This window comes from Capra hircus, chromosome 8, assembly GCF_001704415.2.
Source record: "Capra hircus breed San Clemente chromosome 8, ASM170441v1, whole genome shotgun sequence".
NCBI lineage: Eukaryota > Metazoa > Chordata > Mammalia > Artiodactyla > Bovidae > Capra > Capra hircus.
Window position 1 is genome coordinate 52,191,018 of NC_030815.1, and position 26,045 is coordinate 52,217,062.

The window sequence follows — 26,045 nt, forward strand, 5'->3', positions numbered from 1 at the left end:
ATACATAAAAATGTTTCTGCTCTTTCACTACCTTCTCTAGATAAATCAGTGCTGTGCTCATAGTGCTGCTTCTAACTTTCTTTCCACTCTTTTCTAATCCTAGTCCTGCTCTCAATTCAGTACACTTAAGAAACCCTGAAAAACTATCCCTTTTGGAGAGTGTGCTCAGAGGGTCTCTCCCTTCTCACCCCACCCATCCCATACATATACACATGCACACGCTCAGCTCCAGTACTTTGTTCCTCTACACCCACAAACAAATGCCCTGCTTACTCCAAATAACATGCAGAGTGTTATTCAAAAAGCTCACGCTGACAAGATTTGTTACAGCATTGCCGCTTGCAGGTGATCACGTGTGGATTTGTGTAGTTCTTAAAGTGCCATAGATTTGTGTATCTCCTGTGAACTCCATTCTACCCGAGATACACTATAAAATGTAGTTTTGATCATCAAAGAACTTGAAGCCCTGGGCTAGTGGTCAGTACCCGAGATACACTATAAAATGTAGTTTTGATCATCAAAGAACTTGAAGCCCTGGGCTAGTGGTCAGTAAATCTACATTGAAAGCTCAAACTGACACTAATTAGCTTCTTGCTTAGGTCAAGCCCTGAAAAGTGTAGGTTTCAGTTTTTTTTAATCTGTACAAATGCGGGAGGGGTAGAAACTGAACAAGATCAAGGGCCTAACTTCAAATCCCTGCAGATGCCAGGCAGGAACCACAGTTGGGTGGGCCAGCTGGGGAGCTCAGGCCTAGGGCCAGGGGTCCAACAATCCAGATGAGTCATTTGCTGCTCAGCTATCTGTTGTTGCTGGTAGAACTTGAGCGTAATCCAGACTGTCATGAGAAATCTTTTGATTTCTTTAGACGTAGTAGAGGTCAACCCTGTGCTGGTCCACCAAACATTTCTGCAAACCAGACTCCAGTTAAGCAGCTTCTGAACTACATGCCCTCCAAGGTCCTCTGGCCCTATTTTGTATAATGTTTAGAATCATCCAGCAACTGGCATGCAAATCAAGTATTCAGAAGAATGTATGGACACTGGGGAACCCAGTCACTGAATCCCTCAGATCACTGAACAATGATGAACTATGGTCATCGCTCACTCAACACTGTTTCAGCAGGTCCAAGTGTTTGTGGTGAAAATCAATATGGGATTGATGACTTTTGAGAAGGAGGAGGGGCTTAAAAGGAACATTAAAGGAAACAAAACTCCACTTTTAACTGTACATGTACTTGTGGCCGACAGTCTACACAACGAAGAGGAAGTAGGTCTCTATACAGTCTACCACACAACTCTAGAGACTCAGCAAAACCTCCCAGGGCTGTAAAATCAAAGCACAGAAGTACAGAAAAAAGGAGCAATCAAAACATACCCAGTACTCCACAGAAGCCGTCATATAACACGAGAGAGAAAATGTGTAGAGACGAAGAAGACATTGAACACAGAAAAACTCGCAGATCAAGGGAAACATTTTTGAAGAAAACTATTTCCAAATTCTGTGAAGTTTTCAAAAGGTAAAGTAAGAAGCAAAGGCTCCAAACCCAGGGGGAAGGATAGATTCTCTGGCTGGTGCCACCTGATTAACGAGCAGAAAGTGATCCAGTTGCTATAGCGACTTGAAGATACACAAAAGAAAACATCACTTCTTTAAAATATTCCTGATGATGAATAGGCAGAGTCTTTCAAAATATCTTCTTAGAAATGAAAGAGGCTCCTTTTTGTTTTTTTTTCTTTAAGAGCCTATCACAGAGGATGGTGCTTAGATTTTTTTTTCTTTTTCCCTCCAGATAACAGAACTTGTTTACACAAGCTCTAGTTTGCTTACACAAACGAGCAATTTGGGCAAAAAGTAATGACCAGAAAATATGTCTGTTGGAGAGTAAATTTTGTTTTTCAGCAGTTTTGTTTCTGTTTAGGCAGCAAGGGAGAACAACGTATGTTGTCTTGTTTTTCCTTTTTTTATAACGATATATTTAGCTGGAGAATTTCTGTGGATGCTGAGGTTGTGAAGTGCACCTAAACAGAGTCAGGAAATGAAAGGTTATGCTTTCTGTAACCTTCTCTTGCCTGAATAGAGAGGTAATAAAACATATGATTTAGGGGGGACTGCACACCCAGTCCCTCTGCCTTCTCCAGCTTGGCTCCCGCAGCCCTGGACACTTATTTAGGATCCAAAGGATTGCTCTGTTTTGCTCCAGGCAGTTTAACTTTGGCAAAGTATCCTGAATAGATTGGAGATTCCAAGCAAAGTCTGGACATGAAAACTGCAATGATGAAATATCCTGGGGACCCCTTCTGTAGAGGGAGGAAGGCTCTTAGTTACATGATGTGGGTAGACTTAGTGCAAAGTCCAGCTAAAGTGTCCCAAGGCTGTGCCTGGACAGACATTCACTAGCTGACAATGTGTTGTGGGCTTTTAATAATGGATAGACGAATCAGCAGTCTTGAATAGCACAGTAAGCCTGCATATTAAGATCTTTTAGAGTGAGTGTGGGAATATTTTTAAACAAGGATATATAATCTTAAATAGAGGCAGTGTGGAAGAGATAGAAAAGTCCCTTGGAATTCATAGGACCAGAAGTTTCAAAATGTTCATTTGTTCTGTATGATCTTGAACAAGTGGCTGAGATTCCTTGGGGCTCAGTTTACTCATCCTTAAAATGAACGGCTTGATATATATATAACTATGGCTGATTCATGTTGATTTCTGACAGAAAACAACAAAATTCTGTAAAGCAATTATCCTTCAATTAAAAAAATAAATTTCTAAAAAATAAAAAAAATTGGAAAAAAAAATTAGGTGCTTGGACCACCTTCAATTCAGCCAATATATCAAGCACCTTCTACATGTCATCAGCTTCCACCTGTGTCAACGACCTCTACTCCTGAGTATATGGTTCCAAATAGAGTACCACTCAGCTGCTAAAGCCCAAATTCCCAGAAACTATTATTTCTCCTCCTCTTTCTGGGCTTTATTACAAATAGCTCTCCCCACAATTCAGAACCAGGTAAGCATTAAGATTTGGTGGGGGGTGGAATACAGAAACAGATCAAAGTGGAGAATACGTGTAAGATCTATAAAAAGTGAGCTTCCTAACACTCCACTACCCCCATTAAACTTCCTATTTCAAGCATGCTGAGTCCCTTCTCCCAAACTCCTCAATCATGTGAGACAGAGCATTCCTCTTCCTCTTAAAAAGAAATAGGTGAATTACCAAGAAGAACTAGTAGCGATTTTTCCGATATTTTAAAGAAGAAGGCAGAAACACAGAGAAAAAATGATGGCCACTAAACACTAATATCACAGCATTCATTTCCAAGGGCTACTATAATGAAGAATTACAAATTAAACTGGCTTAAAACAACAGATAGCATATTGAAAAGCAGAGATACTACTTTGCCAACAAAGGTCCATCTAGTTAAGGCTATGGTTTTCCCTGTGGTCACATATGGATGCAAGAGTTGGACTGTGAAGAAAGCTGAGCACCGAAGAATCGCTGCTTTTGAACTGTGGTGTTGGAGAAGACTCTTGAGAGTCCCTTGGACTGTAAGGAGATCCAACCAGTCCATTCTGAAGGAGATGAACCCTGGGTGTTCTTTGGAAGGAATGATGCTAAAGCTGAAACTCCAGTACTTTGGCCACCTCATGTGAAGAGCCGACTCATTGGAAAAGACTCTGATGCTGGGAGGGATTGGAGGCAGGAGGGAAAGGGGACGACAGAGGATGAGATGGCTGGATGGCATCACCGACTCGATGGACATGAGTTTGAGTGAACTCCGGGAGATAGTGATGGACAGGGAGGCCTGGAGTTCTGCGATTTATGGGGTCACAAAGAGTCAGACAGGACTGAGAGACTGAACTGAACTGAAAACAACAGAAATGTATATTTCTCACAGTTTTGGAAGCTGGAAGTCCAAAATCATGGAGTCAGCACAAGTGACTCCTTTTGGAGGCTCCAAGCGAGGTTCTTTTCTCACCTCTTCCTGGCTTCTGGTGGTTTCTAGTCATCCTTGCCTTCCTTGGCTTACAACTACAATACTCTAATCTCTTCCTCCGTGATCTCATTAACATTTTCCTTCTGAAACTGTATGTCTGTCTTCACATGCCTTCTTATATAAATATAAATCACTGGATTTAGGGGCTACTCTAATCTAGTGTATGACCCCGAAATCCAATGACTTGGGCCACCCTAATCTACTGTGAGGCTTCCTTGGTGGCTCAGATGGTAAAGACCCTGCCTACAAAGCAGGAGACTCAGGTTCAATCCCTGGGTTGCTACGGAAGATCCCCCAGAGAAGGGAATGGCAACCCACTCCAGTATTCTTGCCTGGAGAATTCCATGGACAGAGGAGCCTGGTGGGCTACATTCCATGGTGTTGTAAAGAGTCGGATAGGACTGAGTGACCTACAAGTAGGACCTCATCTTAATTTTGTTATATCTGCAAAGAATTTATTTCCAAGTAAGGTCACATTCACAGGCACCAGGGGTTAGTATGTGAGCACATTGTTTGGGGAACATAATTCAACCCAAACAGCCACCAAGTCATTTCTACTTTCTAAACATTGTTCATTCTGTCCACTTCAACCCACATCCACTACTATAGTTCAGGTCATAAACATAGTTCATCTGGATATTGCAATAGTCTTTTTAACTGGTCTCCCTAATTCTAATCTTTTTTCTATTCTTTCACTTCTGAATGTCATGCTCTATCCCGCAAAATGGCATGCTTTCTAAAACTTACAACGTGTTGTGACAACTGCCTACAAATCTAACGTGATTTCCTACAGCTCTGTGTAAAACCTCTATTCCTGAGCATGACATAAAAACTTTGTAATTTAGCCACTGGTTTCTTCCATCTTCTCGCTCCTCTCTCTTCGTGCTTCCTTGAGTCCTAACATCTACTCTACAGGAGCTACCTCAAATTCTTCGGAAACCACTTTTGTACTTTCCCCATTCTTTAATTTAAAAATCTGTATGTTTTTAAGGTGAGGGCATCTATGCTATATTCTAACAAGGTTTTTGCCACTCTCTATGGTTTCTTCATGGAAAATCTCATGAACTCATTTACTAAAGGAATTATCTCCATAAATTCAGCTCTTTCTACCTCTAGGCTTTTCCACATTAAAAAGTTTCCACCCTCTCTCCCCAACAAACTCATTTTTCAGATCTCATCTAAGCTTTCACTTCCTCAAGGAACAGCCCCCCAACACACACACAAACACACACTTTTTTTTTTCATAAATTGTTCACAGTTCTGTTAGTAACACTGATCACATAGCATTCTACAATATCTTTTTACTTGCTGCATTGATCCATAGACCATAAGTGCCATATTGTATCAGAAATTAGTCATCATTATAGCCACAGCATATAGTAGAACCCAAAATATACTTGCAAAAGGAATAAATTAATCCTGGGCATAACATTAGGGACTAGGGTTGCAGAGATGAGTAAGATACATTCCCTGAATATGGCAGATCATTAATAATTCACAACACCCCCACTGGATAAGAGTGGCAGCATAAACACAAAATTCACTGGAAACTCAGAAAAAGACTCATTCTTTTGGAAGAAGCAGAGTATTCAAAAGAAACAAACAAAAATCCCTCATATTCTTCTAACATTTAAGCTGGGCTTTGAGCCTAAGTTCTCTGCTGGCTCTTATATTTTATTATTCCAAGTCTTTCATCACAATTTCAGAGAACTTCCTACAACTCTTTTAGTGTCTTTCTGAAATGACTGATATTCTTTCATCCACCAAAATTTCACATCTGCTTCTCAAGGTATTTTCCTTCTCTTTATTAAGTCTCTTGATTCTTCCCCACAGTCTAAGAGCTGTTCATTTTCTTGGTTATTCTATTTTAGTATGATAGGTCTTCTTTCAGATCAAAGATATATGTTTATGCCATTTCTTGGGACTAATGCCTAGTTCAGTTCAGTTCAGTTGCTCAGTCATGTCCGATTCTTTGTGATCCCATGAATTGCAGCACGCCAGGCCTCCCTGTCCATCACCAACTCCAGGAGTTCACTCAAACTCATGTCCATCGAGTTGGTAATGCCATCCAGCCATCTCATCCTCTGTTGTCCCCTTCTCCTCCTGCCCCCAATCCCTCCCAGCATCAAGGTCTTTTCCAATGAGTCAACTCTTCACATGAGATGGCCAAAGGATTGGAGTTTCAGCTTTAACATCAGTCCTTCCAAAGACCACCCAGGACTGATTTCCTTTAGGATGGACTGGTTGGATCTCCTTACAGTCCAAGGGACTCTCAAGAGTCTTCTCCAACACCACAGTTCAAAAGCATCAATTCTTCAGCACTCAGCCTTCTTCACAGTCCAACTCTCACATCCATACATGACTACTGGAAAAACCATAGCCTTGACTAGACGGACCTTTGTTGGCAAAGTAATGTCTCTGCTTTTCAATATGCTATCTAGGTTGGTCATAACTTTCCTTCCAAGGAGTAAGCGTGTTTTAATTTCATGGCTGCAATCACCATCTGCAGTGATTTTGGAGCCCCCCAAATAAAGTCTGACACTGTTTCCACTGTTTCCCCATCTATTTCCCACAAAGGGATGGGACCAGATGCCATGATCTTCGTTTTCTGAATGTTGAGCTTTAAGCCAACTTTTTCACTCTCCACTTTCACTTTCATCAAGAGGCTCTTTAGTTCCTCTTCACTTTCTGCCATAAGGGTGGTGTCATCTGCATATCTGAGGTTATTGATTTTTCTCCCGGCAATCTTGATTCCAGCTTGTGTTTCTTCCAGCCCAGCCTAGTTATCTTTTAACAACTCTGGAAAATTTTCAGGTATTCTATTCTCTTTGAACATTGCCTCTTTCATATTCTACCATCTCTTTTTGGAACTTAACATATATTAGACCTTCTCATTTTAACCTCCACTCTCTCTCATTGCTCTTTCCTGTTTGCTTTTTTGTCTCTCTGGACTGAATTTTCTTTTGTTGTATTTGTGTTTGAGTTTACTAGTTTTCCTCTTATGCCTAATCTACTTAATCTATCCACTGAGTTTTAAATTTGAACTTTTATGTCTTTCACTTACAGAGTTTACATATGGTTCTTTTCAACTGTTTGGTTACTTTTCTACTCTCAAGATGCTCTTTCATTTCTCTGAAATATTAAATTTTTATTTTTATGTCAGATAATTTGAAGATCTGTAGTCTCTGTGGGTCTGATTCTGCTGTCTATTATTTCTGCTGACTTTCATTCAGAGCACCTGATTTCCTTATGACTTATGTTTTTAAATTGTGACCATTCTCCTTTAATGTTAGAGTATTTCTTTTTTTAACCAATTCAACATAATTGAGATTTATACAATTTTCACATAACAGTAGAGTACAAAATTCTATTCAAGTTCCCATATACTATAAACCCGGAGACACTGGAACATATTCAGGGATACAAAACAAAGTGCAAAAATGTCATGGTCTAAAAGTACTGAAATCATACAGAGTCTATCCTCTTACCACTATGGAATTACATTTGAAATCAATGTCAAAAGAAGTCTGAGCTATACCCCAATACAAAATGTTTTTGACTTTAAAAAATTAAAATTAAGAAACATACTACAGATGCTAGTGGTAATAAAAATGTTATCAGTTCAGTTCAGTTGCTCAGTCGTGTCCGACTCTGCCACCCCATGAATCGCAGCATGCCAGGCCTCCCTGTCCGTTATACTAAAATGTAAAAAAAAAAAAAAGGTATCTTGAAAAGAACCCATATATTTTCAAGTGCAATGGGCAATTTACCAAGAGAGATCTTTGACTTAGTACTAAAAGCCTCAATAAAGTTAAAAAACTGAAAAAACACAAAGGGTAATTGTAGAAAAGAAAGAATTTAAATGAGAAATTAATATCAAAATGAGAGATTAACATCAAGGATGAATGTGAGAATACTCTGAGATCCGGGTTAAGATTACATTTCTCTAGAAAGGATTAGCATTTGCCTCTACCAATTGCTTTGGGATACTACCTACCTGGGTCTAGTTTAAGTTTTCCTTATGAGATACTTTAGAACACACAGATAACATGAATTCTGATTAAAAACCTATGCAAGAGCCCATGTAAGATGCACCATAATTAAAAACCTATGTAAAATCAAGTTCCCAGAAGAGGTTTGTTGTCATTGTTGTTTTAATCTACCCAATGCCAAACGCAGGACCAGGATGGTTTGGTTGTTGTTCCATGGTTGTTGCCTCTTCTCCAGGCAACTTTATTTTTTTATTCAGCCTTACACTGAAACTGTAGTCCTTAGGTTCTCATTTTAGCTGTATATTTTATCTGGCAACCCTAACAATAATAAGAATACTCTGAATTTTTCCATTCAAAAAGAGAGAGAAAAGCCTATTTAAAGGAGAAGAGAGGAGAATCACAACTTAGTTTCTTTCAGGCCCTAAACAAATATTTCTGTGGTGCTCTAGATTAAAGGTTTTTACATGTTTTACATTTTTCTACATCATGATGTCTTCTCTAGCCAGCTTTGTTACTTGCTGCCCCCTCACCAGATTGCAAGCTCCTTGAGAGCACGGGTTGCCTTTCTTATCTGCATATACTCTGTACAACATGAAAAGCAGTGCATGAATTGCTTTCAGTTACATGTTTATTGCTCCTAAGTTATTTCATTGCTGAATTCTCCTTTTCCATCCATCTAGGTGCTCCAGCAAGAGTCAGGGAGTCATCTGACTTCCTTATCTCTCACATCTTACATCTATTCTCTTCAATTTTATCTTCTCAATTTCTCTTAAATCTGACTTTTCTTCATGACTGCATCTATAGTATTAGTTTATCCCTAATCATTTTCCCTCTACTATATTCCTTAAAAGGGTTTTTCTCAATGTGTTACATGCAACAGTAGTTTTGCTATCTACAATTTAATAAAGGTAATCATGTCTACGGTAAAATAAGTTACTTCCTAATACAGCACCTCATGTCTTCCCATAACTCTTAATTAGAATGCAAACCAGTTACCTTGGTCTATAAGACTATATTTTATCTGGTCCTGCCCTGGACCCTGGCCTCATATCCTGACTCTCTCCCTTTCTCTTTATTCTCTTCAGCCCCACTGGCCTTCTTGACATTCCATAAACAGATCAAACTTTCTTGGTCTCTGTCTGGAATATTCTACCCTCAGAACTACACAGGGCTAAGTCTGTGTTATCATTCTGATCTCTATTCAAACATCAGTTCTTGAAAGGCTCTTTCCCATCTAGCCTAAGTTAAAGCCTACCTTCTCCATTATAGTCTCATCACTTCTAACCCTTTATCTGAATGTATTATTTATGTTTTTCTTCTTCATTCAATGCCTATTTCTGGAGTATGTGCTATGTACCAGGCAATGCTATTGATATTAAGGTACAGAAAAATAAAACCAAACAAAACAAGCTGTCTTCATGGAGCCTGAACTTTAGTGGCTAATGCTACTACCGCTAAGTCACTTCAGTCGTGTCTGACTCTGTGCGACCCCATAGACGGCAGCCCACCAGGCTCCCCCGTCCCTGGGATTCTCCAGGCAAGAACACTGGAGTGGGTTGCCATTTCCTTCTCCAATGCGTGAAAGTGAAAAGTGGAAGTGAAGTTGCTCAGTCGTGTCCGACCCTCAGCGACCCCATGGACTGCAGCCTTCCAGGCTCCTCCGTCCATGGGATTTTCCAGGCAAGAGTACTGGAGTGGGGTGGCTACTTAATACATTTATTGAAAAAATATATTTTTTATTTAGATTCTAAAAATGATCTAATTTTTCTTTTATCATCTGTCTTCCCCCTAAAATGTAAGTCCTAGAATGAGTGAATAAGTGAAAGAACCTACAGCTGTAGTGAGCAATCCTCACGTGAACTCAGCTGTGTATACTCAGCCATCACTTTTACCTGCTAGTTGGTTTAGAAAAGGATGAAAATCCATAAACAGCTCGACTATTATGCTATTCCATTGTTGGAATCAGGAGGCTTGGTAAAGACTAAAATCCAACATAGAACAGAGCCCTCTTTAGCCAACATTTGTAGACAATGATTTAGATTATTTATTCATGTCTCTTCTACTACTGTGTCCCTTCAGTGGGTTGTGCCCCACTGTCAGCTGCACTACTTGCATTACTGCCAATTCAAATATTTATTCATTGTCCTTGGACACCATTGAGGACAAAACGGTTGAAAATAATCAACAGTCCCCCTAAACAAATACTTTGTATCCCAGCACCACTGAACCTTCCAGAAAAATCTTCTGCTTTGACAAAGCTGTCAGAGGGTCCATTTCGTATTTGAGTGTTCACTATTTGAAGCAATTATAAGTGCAAAGCATATTTGAATTATGTACTTTCTAGTGCTATTTGGGGCTTATAATTAGTTGCATTCTTTTGGCATATAAATCTCTTAACCCAGTTCATTTTCCTGGGGTTGGGTGAGGAATGTCACTGACTTGCCTACAGATTTGTACAGCACTGTGCAGTAACGAAGTACATATTTACTCTCAGAGAATATGCATTATTGACAACGTGCTTAATTGTTTCCCTAAACAATTTAAGTACTGGCTGCTTATAATGCTGTTTCCTCAAAGGAAGCAGCAGAGCACCTCAGTAGGAGGTGACATCCTACTGATGCTCCGAGAAGGCTGCAGCTGCTCATAAAGGGGTGGTTTTAAAATGGCTGGCCCAAGGGACAGCCCTAGTCCACTTACAGAGTCTGAGACAGAGCCAAGAACAACCCCATTTCCTTGTCAACTACCTTCTTTACAGAATCCTATCAGAAAAACAATTCATATTAAAAGTAAATTTTTACAAGGGAGTTTGTACAAACATCTGCCACTGTTTTAACTGCACCCCATGGAAGAACGTCAGTCCTGTCCCAGTGATGTAGAATTAGAGAATGCTGAGAAGCAACATGGAAAGATGAAAGAACAGAAGTGGGCAGGAAAGGGACAAAAAGTGAAGAGCAGAACCAAAAGGCCAGCTTCCTCAGGGGAGATCTGTGGGCAGACAGTGTTTCCAGACACATGGCCCAAAGGACGCCAGAGACTCATAACCTAAGCACTTTCTTTCTTCCCTTAATAGCATTTCTGATTCTAACAAATTCCATGACACACTCTTATTAGGAAAATAGAAACATACACAGACACACAAACGAAATCACAGATGACTACTATTAACATTTTAGCTTTTTCTTCTGATTTTTTATAAAGTTGTATCTATACATACATATAGATGGATAGATTATACATGTACCTAGATATGGATTATCATCCTATTTCACCTAGCCTATCATGAAAATGTTTTCATATCTCTAAACACTCACGAAAAACAAAATTTGAATGGTTTTGTACTAGCCCATCTTATACAAATATGCCATTTTTTTAAACTTGTTCCCAACAGATGAACTTTTAGGCTGTCTTTTGCAGGGACAAGAGAACTGGTTATTTTCATCTAGAGAAATAAATGTGTGTACTAAATCTATAGAGGGTGGTGGAAAGGTAGAGAAAGTGGCACCCAGCACCATCATTGAAGCATGTTCATTCATATCTGTATTTTCAACTTTTCCTTCAACCCAAAAGTACTAGATGAACAAGTTGATTAGAATTATATAGTCTGTCTATAAATACGGGCTGGAAGTAAAGAGTAGGCAGTCCTTAGACATATGCATATGAGTGAACCCATCGGAAAGCCATTCCTTTCAATTATAACTTTAAAGAACCAAATGTAAGACACATTTTGGGGAGTTTAATATATGAATTCATTAGCTCAGATATGGAGAAGGCAATGGCACCCCACTCCAGTACTCTTGCCTGGAAAATCCCATGGGCAGAGGAGACTGGTAGGCTGCAGTTCATGGAGCTGCTGCAAGTCGGATACGACTGAGTGACTTCACTTTCACTTTTCACTTTCATGCACTGGAGAAGGAAATGGCAACCCACTCCAGCATTCTTGCCTGGAGAATCCCAGGGACAGGGGAGCCTGGTGGGCTGCCGTCTATGGGGTCGCACAGAGTCGGACACGACTGAAGTGACTTAGCAACAGCAGCAGCACCTCAGATATGGCTTTTGGTTAGGTCTGGCCTGACTGAGTGGTCTCTAAAGTATGCAAGACAATCCATTAGGGCTATAGAAAAATACAGAATTTGTATTCAGAATTATGTTATCCTTTTAAATCTTCTACTTTGGCATGCCTTTCTGACATACGTAAAATATTCATGCACCATACATATAAATAATTTAGACAGACATATATGCATTGCAGGCACATGCTAATTTTTTTAAACATTTCAAAAAATATGGAGATTACTGCTTTTGATTTGTGTTGTTACAGAGCTTTGGAAAGTTATTGGGACTAGAAACCTATAAAATAGGGGGGGGAGCATCAGTCTGGTCTAATGCTTTGCCTGAATGTAAGAGGCACTGGGAAGGCAGGTAAAGCCCCAGATTTTCTCAAGCCTGAGATAATAGGTGACTGGACCCAAGAAGGTGACTGAGTCCAAAAGTTGGAATCATCTGAGAAAAGCAAGCAAGCATCCAGGGTATGTTGAATTACAATGAGGTGGGCACTGTTTCATGGTACCTTTACAGACGTGGTCTAAGAGGCGACAGTAGAAGGACCCTAATGAATCTAGGCCACCCGAGAAGAGACTGAGGTTTAGGAGCCTCCCAAGACTGCGAGTTTAAAACACCCATTAGTCTAGAATCCTAGGCAGTAACCTAGTAGGTCTTTGCAGTGATGGGACAGGGGTCAGATAGGTTTCAATAGCCAGTAGAAGATAGAGGCCTGGCTAGCATAGGGTGTGGATAAAAGTCCTAGGACCCTGAAAATGAATTTTGAGAAAAACAACCATAACTAAGTTGGGAGTACCTTGACATTAACTTTTCCCTACAGTTCTGCAGAGAGTCAATTCTGCCTAAACAATCTCTCTAACTCCTGGCTAATTCTGGCATATCTAGATATTACATGATATTAATAAAAGGCTATTCTTAGGATACCAAGTTTCCTCTGCCTCCCTCAGATGAAAAATAAACACACAACAAGCAACAAGTTTAGAAAAAGCAAACTAGAATCATTTTAACTTGTATGTATTTTTAATTTTGTGGCTCAAAGTTTATGTAAACCATAAAAATAAATTATTTTTCTCTGGACATTTTTAAATGTTCAGCTCCATCTCAAGTTTAAAATACTCCTTTTCCAATATAGTTGGTAATTAAGAACTACTAACTCCTGATGTGGCCTGATCCACCCAACTCAGTGGTAAAGGCTATAGGTATTACTGAGAATATAATAAACTGGCAGAGAACGTAAGCTGACCACTGAAGGGGACGCTGACAGCAGGAGTCAATGTCTCCACAAGGACAGTGCACTCATGCTGGGTTCCAGCTCTGCTGGTCTCCAAGGAAACTATGGAAAAGGGATGCAGAGAATCACGCAGCTCTCTCCAGACAGAGTGGACACTGAAGTCCTACCTGTCCCAGCCCATCCGGTAAAAATGAGACAATAAAACAAATTTTTCCAAGAAGGGACGTCTTGACAAGGCATCTGCTCACACATTCTCCTTAGCTGGGATGTGAGCAGCTGAAGGTCAGTGGCTATTTCTAAAGACTTTTTTCCAAAAGTAGAAGGCTCTCACTGTAAATTCTGTCTGAACTTGCCCCATCCCTCCTCAAAATATGCTCTCTCAGCTCAAGTTTGATGAGATCAAATAACCGGATCTATTTAAATACCCTACTCTGGACAACATCTTCCAAGACAGTTAACAATTCTAGCTTGTTTAGACTCTTCAACCGCCACCCCCCCCCCCACACACACACACACACAGTCAGGAAAATGTATCTTTCTTCCTTAAGCCCTCCTTACCATCCAAATGCCAACTTGATGTAGAGTCAACTTCCAGGTTTGGGATTGTTACCTTACCTTAATCCCATAGCAGCTGCCTCCCAGTGGTCAAGCTAAATCCATTTAGGTTATATCTGACTTGTGAATCTTCTGGGGTAGAAAATTTTTTTCAACAATTCTTATGCTTTAGAACTGGTAATAATGAGCAAGACTAATGGGCATTCATAAGCTGTTATAAGACAGAGTTCTTGTTCTATGCATTATTCATTTATGCAAACTGTTGTAAAGGTACCAAATTCACTGTGCAACTGGGCTGGAAAAGTCCCTAGACTGGAGATTACATTGGTATGCATATTTCTGAGGCTTGGTTCTGTTTCACATTTTCATCAGTGACCTGTTTAAGGGAGCAGAGAGCAAACTCATTAAGTTCCTAGATGGGAGGGATGGCCAGAACATTAGAGAACAGGATTAGAATTTCCTCAGCCCTTGCCAAATTAACAAAACTGTCAGAGTCAAATATGTTCATTGAGGACAGGCGGGGAAGAGGAAAGCTACCCAAATGCAAGCCGAGTAGTAGCAATTTCTTTAGGAGCATGACTAAAAAGAATGCAGATGCAAACACAGACTCATAGTGGGAAATACTTACCCAATATAACCACTAGTGCTCACTGGGACCTTTGCACCCTCTTAAAATGGACTCAGATCCCCAGTCAAAGGATTGTAGAAGCAAAAAGCCCAGTCCTGAGAATTCCACAAATTCCAGTGAGCTTTTCCTTTCCATGATGACACAATTCGCCTGGTTTATGGTTCACTTTACTGTCCTGCTCAGGTCACCCGACAGCAAACCATGCTGACCCAGACACAAAAACTATTTCCCGCCTATGAGCAAATCATGGCCTCCTGCAGAAGGGCCTGGCTATCTCCTTGATTGTCTTGGCTCTTGTTTAATCATTCTGATTAAACTTGTATCCCAAGTGGCTTAACAAGATATTTTCCTAAATATAGACAGCTCTTTAGAGGAACTCTGGGACAAGCTGTTAAGATAATAATGTTTACATCCATGTTATCTAACAGAGGTGAGCATGACCAAGTCATGAGCCAACAGTGCTACAGCCAGGGGCTAGCACATGTAAAGTGACAGACAGTAAATACTTTCTAACTCTGTTTCAACCACTCTGAGGCTGTGGCATGGAAGAATTCACACACAATATGCAAACAAAAGGGGCCCCCCTGAGTAGGCCATAGATTGCCTACTCCTGCTAGACTTAGCTTCAGAATATTTGACTTTGGGGGAAGTTTAGCAACAGTCTTATCCAACAGAATCATTTTATACCTGCAGAAATCAGCACCCAGAAAGTAGAGTGATACTTATGCAAGTTCATAAAACAGTTGAGCCAGGGTGAAAACTTCAAATTAAACACAGGTAGCCCAGATCTTAGGCCAGTGCCCTTTCCACGGTATCATCACTAGACTGTTTCCAGAAGGTTCTAGGGATCCCTGCTTACATAGTAGAACCTCTTCTAGAAACTTTTCCACGGATTTTCAGCACATGCATCAGTTGCAGTATGCGTGATACACAGCAGCATTTAGGAGGAGCCAAGATGAAAATCTGACTCAGATGAAGCTGACTCTGCCATCAAGGAGCAGACTTCTCAAAAACCAGAATAAAATCTAAATTAGATCAGAAAGGAAAACCAAGCACAAAGTTCAAAGGACATAATTTTATTGGGTTGGCCCAAAAGTTCGTTTGGGTTTTTCCATAACATCTCAAATGAACTTTTGGGCCAATCCAATATTTAATTTAAATAAAGTTAGTTCAGTTCAGTTCAGTCACTCAGTTGTGTCCAACTCTTCGCGAACCCATGAATCGCAGCACGCCAGGCCTCCCTGTCCATCACCAACTCCTGGAGTTCACCCAAACTCATGTCCATCGAGTCAGTGATGCCATCCAGCCATCTCATCCTCTGTTGTCCCCTTCTCCTACTGTCCCCAATCCCTCCCAACATAAGGGTCTTTTCCAATGAGTCAACTCTTCACATGAGGTGGCCAAAGTTTTGGAGTTTCAGCTTCAACATCAGTCCTTCCAAAGAACACTCAGGACTGATCTCCTTTAGGATGGACTGGTTGGATCTCCCTGCAGTCCAAGGAACTCTCAAGAGTCTTCTCCAACACCACAGTTCAAAAGCATCAATTCTTCGGTGTTCAGCTTTCTTCACAGTCCAACTTTCACATCCATACATGACCACAGGAAAAACCATAGCCTTGACTAGACGGACATAAATCCTCATATATTCATTTCAAAAAGGAGCAACTGTTTTCTATCTCCTTTTAGAATGAAAAGAACAGAGTATAAGATCACAGAAAGAACTTACTGGAAGTAACTCTGTCACTCACAAGAACTGCAGGCCAGAGGAAGTCACCAAATTGTCTTAATAACTGGATCTTGGAGTTGGGATCTTTCAGGGAGGGACAGGAGAGAGAAAGAGTCTAAGTTAGTGATTCGCAAAGTCCTTTCTTTCTCATTAAGTTGCCTGAAAGTTGTAGGAAAGAGTCCTCTGAGCCAACAGGGACACAATGAATCACTGTACTTAATGCGAACAGGACAGTTTCTTTAAGAGGGTGGTAAAGAGCAGAACAAAAGGATATATTGTATTAGAAAAATAAATAAATACTTATCCAGATTTCAAAGAAGCCTCCCAGATGAGACTCCCTCACATTGCCATTAAGGGGTGACTCAATGAAAATCCACCATTCAGGTCGGAAGCTTGCAGTCCCTTCCAAATGTGTGTGTGGACACACCTGAAGCCTTTACCTAGGTTGTGGTCAGGAGCTTCTTTATGTAGATCATTCATGATCAGCAATTTGAAGACCCAGTAGCTTGGACCTATTCCTCCTTGAAAGTCAGGGCCAAGTTTTTATGAGAAATCTTATTTTACTAGCTTTAATAAAGATAAATCGTAGTGTACATCTTGTTACTAATTTAAAAATGGTGCAATCTACTCAAACATCATTTCTAGACAGTACATTTTGTAAAACCATCCCATAAGCATGTGTTTCAAGCCATAACTTTTTTAAAACTCAGTTTTTCAAATGATGAACTTGATGATTATTATTTTTATTATTATAATTTTTTTCCAGATGATCCAGGAACCTGCACATCATGCGCTACAGGGTACTACATGTAAGTCTGGTCTTTTTTTTTTTTTTTCCCATGGCACTAACTTTTTCTGCAGTTTAAGCATTAGTGACTTAATCTTAAATCCAGTGATTAAAGCAAAGAGGCCCTGAAGCCTGAAGCAACTCTCTCTTGTCAGGCTATTAATGAAAAATTCTTGGATTTAGCAATAAGAGCCCAGCTGTTTTCTTGCCTCGAAAGGAGGTCCTCTCTCTCTTGGTCCTGGAAGTCACCCAGCCTGACACTGGTGTCTAGGAATCTTGCCATGAGTTACCAAGATTCAGACCTTGCTGTTTATGGACAGACTTTAATAATACACTCGACCCCAAGCAAGTTGTTTCCAAATGTCTGCGTGGAGACCTCATTCTAAAGGGCAGTCAGACAGTCCAGGGTGAACCCAGGTGTTTGTTAAGCTCTTAATCCCCCTACAGGCAATGAGAAATGAAGACCACTAGGTTAAATGAAATGCAAATAACCATCACCCCCAAAGTTCTCTGATACAAATCCACAAATCAAGGATGTTATGTCTCAGTATCACCTCCCCCTCCTATTCTTGTCTCCCTTCCAGGATACATTGGTGCCTATCTTGGAAGAAAAACTAAGAAAAGAAGGGAGACAAGGCTCTTTGGGGTGGTCTATGTTTGGTTCACCTCCACTTTGGTGGGCTGACTCCTTCTGTCAACACCTGGCCTCTCTCCTCCATCAGATTCCAAGAACTCAAAATGTGGTGGCGGGTAGAAAGAGGTTAAAAGGGGTGAGGACAATGGGAGAGAAGGGAAACCCAACAAGCTGAGACATACTAAAAATAATCTATTAACCTCAGCATTACTTAAACTTATGGTTTTAATTCAACTTTTCCAGAATTGCCTAATATTCTCTACATTGACTATGTCTCTACATCCTCTTGATTGAATGATTTAAACTACTGTCCCGTTTAAATAGGGGTCTAGACTTGATTATTATAAGGTAGACCAGATGACACTCAAGGAGCAGCCAGTACTTTGCCAGCACATTCATAGCTGGTATGTGGCCCACCACACGAACCCGCAGCAGACAAGAAGAGCAGAAATGCAAGCATTTATGGCAAGGTCACATGGTTGGAGGTACAGAATGTTCCTCTAAGAGCCAAGAAAGGAGATCTCAGACTTAAAAAAAAAAAAATAGCAACCATGCAGAAGCAGGTGAGTGATTCTCTTTGTCCCTATTACAGCTCTGCATCCCTCCACCTTGGGTTTGCCTGGTGGCTCAGACAGTAAAGAATCCACCTGCAATGCAGGAGACACGGTCAACCCCTGGGTAGGGAAGGTCCCCTGAAGCAAATAGCAACCCATTCCAGTCTTCTTGCCTGGGAAGAACTTCATGGACAGAGGAGTCTAGAGGGCTACAGTCCACGGAGTCACAAAACAGTTGGACACAACTTAGTGACTGAACAACAACCAACACCCCTCCAGCCTAGCTCTACCCTGCCTGCCTTCTTCACTTTGATACCAGAACACACCCCTTCATCTGCACCTACATCCTGTGTCACCTGAGAGCTGTTTCCTCTGTTGGACTTTGGAGCCCACCTCTCCACTTCAGCAGTGCACACTAATGAACACATTTCATAAAACCCCTTGAGACACAAATACACCGAAAGAACATGGCCAGCATCATTAAGCATAAAATATCAGACATTTGTTTCCAGAAATACATATTATAGCCCTTTATGATATGCAGTCATTTCTAATACAGCTAATTAAACACTGCACAATAGATGTTGTTAAGGAAGAAATTCAAAGCTTCCCTGTGATATCTTTTTGACAGTGCGAAATTCATCAGAGGGCAAAGGTCAACTTCACTCCACTCCCCCTTCAAATAAACCTCAATGGAGTCTGAATTACAACGTTTTACTGTAGAACAAGAATAAGAAATGATCTATATAAAACGATAAACACAGAAAAGCTTGGGCACTTTACTGGTAATATCAATAATCTGATAATAGACATCATGGACTCCTGAGACTACTTGAACTCAACACTGACCTGTTTCAGACCTAGTGAGTGCCAGGTGGCAAAAGCACACAAGTTGTCTGTTCAAACAGACCTTGGGTAGAATCCCAGTCCCCCCTCTTACCTATGTGACTTACCTATGTAATTCTAAGGGAATTATAGTTCCCTTATCTGGAAATTAAAGATATGTAACAGCTACCATATGGGGATTGTGCAGAGGTTTAAGTGAGCTAATACCTGACACAGAATCAGTACTCCATGAATAAATATACCCTTCTCCTTCTTCCTAGGCCCTTCCCTGCAGTCCCAATAAAGGGTGCTTGAAGTTTAGAGGGAGGTGGTTAATGACACACACACACAATAGACCAAGTTTTCTCCCTTGAACTCAAATATGGACACCTGTTACAAACAATGTGTAATACAGATGGAGAGATAAATTAGGAGTTTGGCATTAACATACACAAATTACTGTATATAGGGGCTTCCCAGGTGGTGCTAGTGGTAAAGAATCTGCCTGCCAATGCAGGAGATGCAAGAGACACAGTTCTGATCCCTGGGTCGGGAAGATCTCCTATAGGAGGGAGTGGCAACCCACTCTAGTATTCTTGCCTGGAGAACCCCTGGACAGAGGAGCCTGGTGGGCTACAGTCCCATGGGGCTGCAAAGAGTCAGACACGACTGAGGGACTGGGCACACACACACACTACTATATATAAAATAGAAAACAAGGACCTACTGTATAGCAAACACCTACTCAACACCTCGTAATAACCTATAATGAAAAGGAATCTTAAAAAGAACATAAATGTAAAACTGAATCTAAAGGAGAAGATATATGTGTGTGTATGTATGTATATATATATATATATATATATACTGAATCACTTTGCTGTATACTTGAAACACAATATAGTAAATTAAGTAGACCTCAATTTAAAAATGATGTGTAATATATGTATAAATAATTTACAAGAATGCACTGTACACGCGGGAAACATAGTTAACATTTTATAACTGTAAATGTAATATAATCTTTAAAAATTCTGAATCACTATGTGGTACACTTGAAACATATATTGTACATCAACTATTCCTCAATAAAAAATTTAATGATGCACAATATTTGGAAATTGCTAAGAAAATAGATCCTGAAAGTTCCTATCACAAGAAAAAAAATTCTGTAACTACGATAACAGAGGTTAACTAGACTTACTGTGGTGGTCATTTTGCAATATACAAATACTGAATTATTATGTTGTACATCTGGAACTAATGTAATGTTTATGTCACTTATATTTTAAGTTATTAAGGGAGAAAAGATTATAACTTCAAAAGAAATGATGTGTAGACACATAAGGAGATTACATTATGGTGATAAAGAGAAATATTAATATGTTAACATAGCTCAAGGAAGAAACTGCCTCTTATCTCCCCAGGTTCAAAGACCACTGTTATAAAACCTGTCCTGAGAAGACCTACAGGGAAGAATTTGAATGCAAAGCGTGTGATACCAACTGTGGCAACTGTGACCAGAATGAATGTTACTGGTGTGAAGAGGGCTTCTTCCTCTTGGGTAAGCCTAAAAATAGTTGCTCAGTTGTGTCCAACTCTTTGCAACCCTATGGATGGCAGCCTGCCATGCTCCTGTATCCATGGAATTCTCCAGGCAAAAATAGTGGAGTGGGTTGTCATTCCCTTCTCCAGGGGATCTTCCCCAGCCAGGGATTGAACCCGGGTCTCCTGCATTTCAGGCAGATTCTTTACCCTCTGAGCCACCAGGGAAGCCCCAAGCTTGAAGATAGGCATGGTACAAAGTGAGAACAAGGCTCCAATGCTCTATTCGGAAACAAGAGAGCTTGTCTGATAGGTTTTAGAGTCTTCCTGTGCCTCTTGTCCAAGGAGGAATTTTACTTTGGTTTGAAAATAAACATTAGTCAGGACTACTTCCTTCTGCTTTTATTACTGAAGCATATTTCCTACTTCACTAATTACTCTCAAGCATCTCCAAGCTGACAGAAAGCAGAGTGAGTGGAGGGGAGGGACAGACACTGAAGAGAAATAAATGCTTTGGAACTGAAGTCACCTGGAACATTCAGAACATGATTCTTTCCTTGAGACTTTATTCATGTTCTATAGTCCCTGCACTGTAAAAGTCAAATAAGATTTTAGTCTCAGATTTAAATCAATTCATTGACTTTGATGGAAATGAATGGTTGGGAAGGAAATACACTGTGAGTCTTCCAATTGGGAGAGACAGTGGGGCAGACACAGTGACCTTCAGGGGTTCTGTATGTGTGGAGATCATTTTATCTGCAATTTTTCAAGGTCTTGAGAACATAAAGTCTTTATGCTCCCAACCCTTGATAGCCAACTTAAATTTTCAGTTGAAAGAGGACTTAAAGTGCTGGATTTATTAAGACACGATTCTTGGGTTGAAATACGCGAATGTCATCACGGTTTCTTTAAAAATTAAAAAATGTTCTTCAGCCTCCCTTTGGCCTGTTTAGAACTTGGCCCTGCGCAGAGCACCCGGCTCAGCCAGCCAGGCTTCCACTTCAGGCTTCCTGCCTTATATTCTCACGTAGGGGGCAGCTGTGTGAGGAACTGTGGTCCTGGCTTCTACGGCGATCCAGAGATGGGAGACTGTGAGCCCTGCCACCAAGCCTGTGAAACCTGCACCGGCCTTGGCCACAACCAATGCAGCAGCTGCCAAGAAGGCCTGCAGCTGCTGCGGGGGACATGTGTGCGTCACGACCAGACCCAGGAGGAAGGCAGCTTCTGGAACGGTATGTGCCCCCCAAGAGGGATCGCAGGTGTCCAGCTGTCTCCTCCCCCTCCCCCCACTCCAATCCCTTGCTTTCAGGATACCCAAGAGATGCAGGCTAGGCAGTGAAACAAAAGTGTGGCATCCCGGAGCCTCTGTGATACTCACCACAGGAGGGTGTGGCTGGCATTTGGTCAGGAGCTGCTGCCGTTTAGTCGCTCAGTCGTGTTTGACTCTTTGCAGCCCCAAGGATTGCAGGCCACAGGCTCCTCTGTGGGATTTCCCAGGCAAGAATACTGGAGTGGGTTGACATTTCTTCCCCCAGGGGATCTTCCCCACCCAGGGATCAAACCCAGGATTCCTGAATTGCAGGCAGATTCTTTACCACTGAGTCACCTGGGAAGCCCTTGGTCAGGCGGGAAACACCAAAGGGCAACTGACAACTGATCTGGCCACTTGTGTTTCTAGCTGGGTGGAGTGGGCTGCGGAGCACACAAAGAGAGAAAGAAAAATGACTACCATTTTCTCAAAGATTTCAGAATAGCTTCGATGGCATTCATATATCTCTTTATAAAAAAGAGAAAAGAAAATCACTAGTGGGACAGCCTGTCCGGTTAGACAAGGAAGTGCTTAGTCAGTAAGTTGTGTCTGACTCTTTGAGACTCCATGGGCTGTATCCCACCAGGCTCCTTCGTCCATGGAATTTTACAGGCATGAGTACTGGAGTGGGTTGCCATTTCCTACTTCAGGGAATCTTCCTGGCCCAGGGATCAAACCCAGCTCTCTTGTATCTACTGCACTGCCAGGTGGATTCCTTATCACTGTGCCACCTGAGAAGCCTCTAGACAAAAAAGAATCACTGTAAAGCATGGGAACTTCAGCTAAAATGGCTGGTCTTTCTGGCTGGATTATTAGAATTTGCCATCATTCAAGTTTACCTTTTAAAATTTATGCTCTCTAGTTGCAGATGTGGGAAGCAGGTGGGCTTGAAAGGGGGCAGGAAGGAGAAAAAGTGTGGGAGCTTGGAGTCTAACAGTAAAGACCTACATGTATTCATTCCCACCTGAGTCTTCAGAAGTGGCCGCCAGACCCAGAAGCCTTGGTCACGGGCTTCCTGGTAAGGTAATTACAACCTTGCAGTGGCCTCTCCATGTCTGAGGTGGTTAAAAAACAAAATCCTCCTCCCGCTGGAAAAATCTGACTCACATTCCATGCAGAGACGCCGATGAAAACAAGAGATGCTCTCTGTCTTGATTTCAAGGCAAGGATTTGTTTAAAAAGGTCATTTCAGTGCAGAAGCAACAGCAGCTGAAAGCAGGTCTGCTTGGGATGAGTCTTGTAAGAGCTGGAGGGAGGGATGATCTGGGGCAGGAGAAAAGCCTCTTGCTAAGTCTCAGAGGAAGGATGTCCTCAGCTGCTGTCTACAATGACAGTGTCACCTACGTGACTTAACGCAAGAGGCAGCTCAGACACCATCACAAACCCAGCAGCCAAAGGCCACCAAGAATGCGGGCTGATTTCAGAGACAGAGCTGGAAAGAAAATCATTCATTCCAGATTGGGATATCTTCTGTGAATTATAGCTGAACCAAAATGCTAAAAACGAGTTTGTCTGGCATGCAGGCATTTAAGAGGTGGTGCAAGCCAAGAGGAAAATAGTCTGTGCTGTGTTTCTAGCTCAGAACATCTGTATTTTATCTGGCGTCCAGATGATGAAAAGGTTCAGGGAGCCAAGAGCCAGAGCAGACTCGATTCCCCAAATGATTACACATCCCTTTCAACTGGACTACGCACTCTGCAAGCAGAAATCAAGGCTTCACTGCTTCCCACTTTGCGAGGCACCACATCTACCCCTCTGCCTTTTCTACTATCAAAATGCAATATTTGTGAAGCGAGAAAGGAATTAGTCCATTTGGGGAGATAGCACTAATGAGGGATTCTCATGGCCGGAGAAGTCAATGACATAGCAGAACTTTTCCACACCTACAATCCAGGAATAATACATGCATGCAGACTATGAACAATAAGAAAAAAACTGTGTCTTCACTGAGCAAGGTGAGGCCACAGCTCAGCTTCCCCAGCATGGTTTAGGAACCACTGAAATGGACGGTAAATGGCAACGTACTCCACAAGGCCCTGAGTATATTTAAACCAATGCCTACATTTTTCCTCCTGATTTTTTTTCCTTAAGAAACAAGGCTAAGGTTGTAATAGGAGAGTAGAGGATTCCAGAGAACAAGCACTATTAGCTGCACCTTTAAGATGATAGAAAGAAGACTGCGGTCATCCTTGGTCAACTTAGAGGGAGCCCAGACAAACCAGAGTGCTCATGAGAGAATGGAGCCATCCAGCTGGTACCAGCGAGGTGCTGTGTTGTTTTTGTCGTTTCAAACACAGACTCAGATACACGTAGGACAGAGCAGATGGGACAAACTTAATCCCATTTCTTCACCCACACTACTGCCAGAGGAAACAATAAGATCATGCTTACATCCAAAAGCTAAAACCACCCCACTGTCTATGTCAGCATGTGTTGGAGAAACAACGCCTTGAAATAAAAATCCAACTAGAGTCCACTGGACTTCTCTTTTAATAAGGTGGCTCCTCATAATGAGAGTGCTGATGACGACAGGTCATCACCCTTTGTCAAAGCCCTTTGAGGGCTTCCCTGGTGGTCCAGTGCTTAAGAATGCACCTTGCAAAGCAAGGGATACCTGTTTTATCCCTGGTCTAGGAAGATCCCACAATCCCACATGCTGCACAGCAACTAAACGCTGTGACTGCTGAAGCCCACGTGCCTAGAGCCCATGCTCGACATAAGAGCAGCCACCACAATGAGAAGTCTGGTCACCACAATGAAGAGAAGCCCCTGCTCAGCCCAACTAAAGAATGCCCATGTGAAGCAACGAAGACCCATCACAGCCCCACACCCCAAAAAAGTTAAATAAATAAATCTTTAAAAAAAAATTACCAACTGAGCAGGAATGCCTCCTACCCTGGTCTAAGATGGAGATTTACCTACACATCAGACCACAGCTAGAAAATCCTCAGCCAAGACTAAGTCATCTCCAAAGGTTCTTCTTGCCACCAAAAAGTCCCTGCACAAAAGCACAGATCATCCCCAGATTGCCCGTCTCAGTCACTAATATATTTGTGAGGACTATTTAGTCCAATGTCCCTGTGTGGCAATGACCAATGTCAAACAGACTGCTGCCAATGGCATCAGCAGGGCCTCAGGCATCATGCAGACCCACTGTTAGTGGAAATGCTCAGGTGTGGCAGGCCACGGGCTTTGAAAGACAACGATAGCTTCAGCTGGTTTCCTAAAACCATTGTTGGGAGTGGAAACAGTTTATTACTGTTAAATCACTTGGGTTTTCTTAAGTGGTTTCCCCCCTGGTGGTGCTGGAAAGTCCTCAGAATAATTCCTGCACATTTCCCCTACCCACCTATTTCCATCATTGATTAAAACCATGCTTGTAGCAGGTTCCAATTACATATTCCAATGGTAGTCAAATCTACAAAGCGCAGACATGGTAAATTAAATTTTTATCTTTGACCACATCCTAACAATTTATCACTAGTCTGTCTTTTGATTTTAATTCCTATGCTCTGAGAAAGACTGAAATCCCAGAGTCAGTTATAAACCCTGGAAGCCACACGTGTGAAAAAAAATTCTCAACAGTGGGGAGATATGTTACTTCATAGTAAGTGAACTTCAGACAATTTTTTTAAAAAAACCATAAAAATCTGATTTTTTTTTTTAGAAGAACTTTGTGTATAGTTGCCTCACTTACAACTGGGGACACAATATTTACTTAACTAATCAATCATAACTCAGAGTGCAGAAAATCATGGCTGGGCAGCTAAGTGAACTTCTGGCCTAGTGATATGAAGGAGCCATCTGTATCTGCTTACACTGATTATTAAACATCCAGGAATTTTATGAGTGGATTATTAAACAATTGGCAGCTTGAAATCAGCTATGGCAGGAATATTTACACCACTGAAATTGGTAAACATGACAAATCAAGTCTTTGTTGCTGTTTTGTTTTCCAAAGAACCATTTTACCAGTACATCACTGCTTTGACCTCTACCAAACTATTTTGAAACTAAATGAATTACTAAAACATCTAAGGAAGATAGAGTTTAGAATTCAGCACACCTGAATTCAATTCCCGGCTCTATTCTTTACCAGCTCTGTGACCTTGAGCAAGGTATTCATCCTCTCCGAACCTCAGTTTTCTCACCTATAAAATGAGAACATGAAATGTCTCATACAAGGTCATTTTGAGAATTAA

At 41.2% G+C, this 26,045-nt stretch overlaps 1 protein-coding gene across 2 annotated transcripts in view; it reads left to right on the forward strand.

Annotated features, from left to right (window-relative positions):
* Positions 1–26,045, forward strand: part of PCSK5 (proprotein convertase subtilisin/kexin type 5) — a 505,527-nt gene that overhangs the window by 437,391 nt on the left and 42,091 nt on the right. For both annotated transcript variants that reach the window (XM_013965990.2, XM_005683788.3), the window contains exons 25-27: positions 16,956–16,998; positions 20,417–20,553; positions 21,566–21,766. In XM_013965990.2, coding sequence (XP_013821444.2) covers positions 16,956–16,998; positions 20,417–20,553; positions 21,566–21,766 — 381 coding nt within the window. The remainder of the gene's footprint in view (positions 1–16,955; positions 16,999–20,416; positions 20,554–21,565; positions 21,767–26,045) is intronic.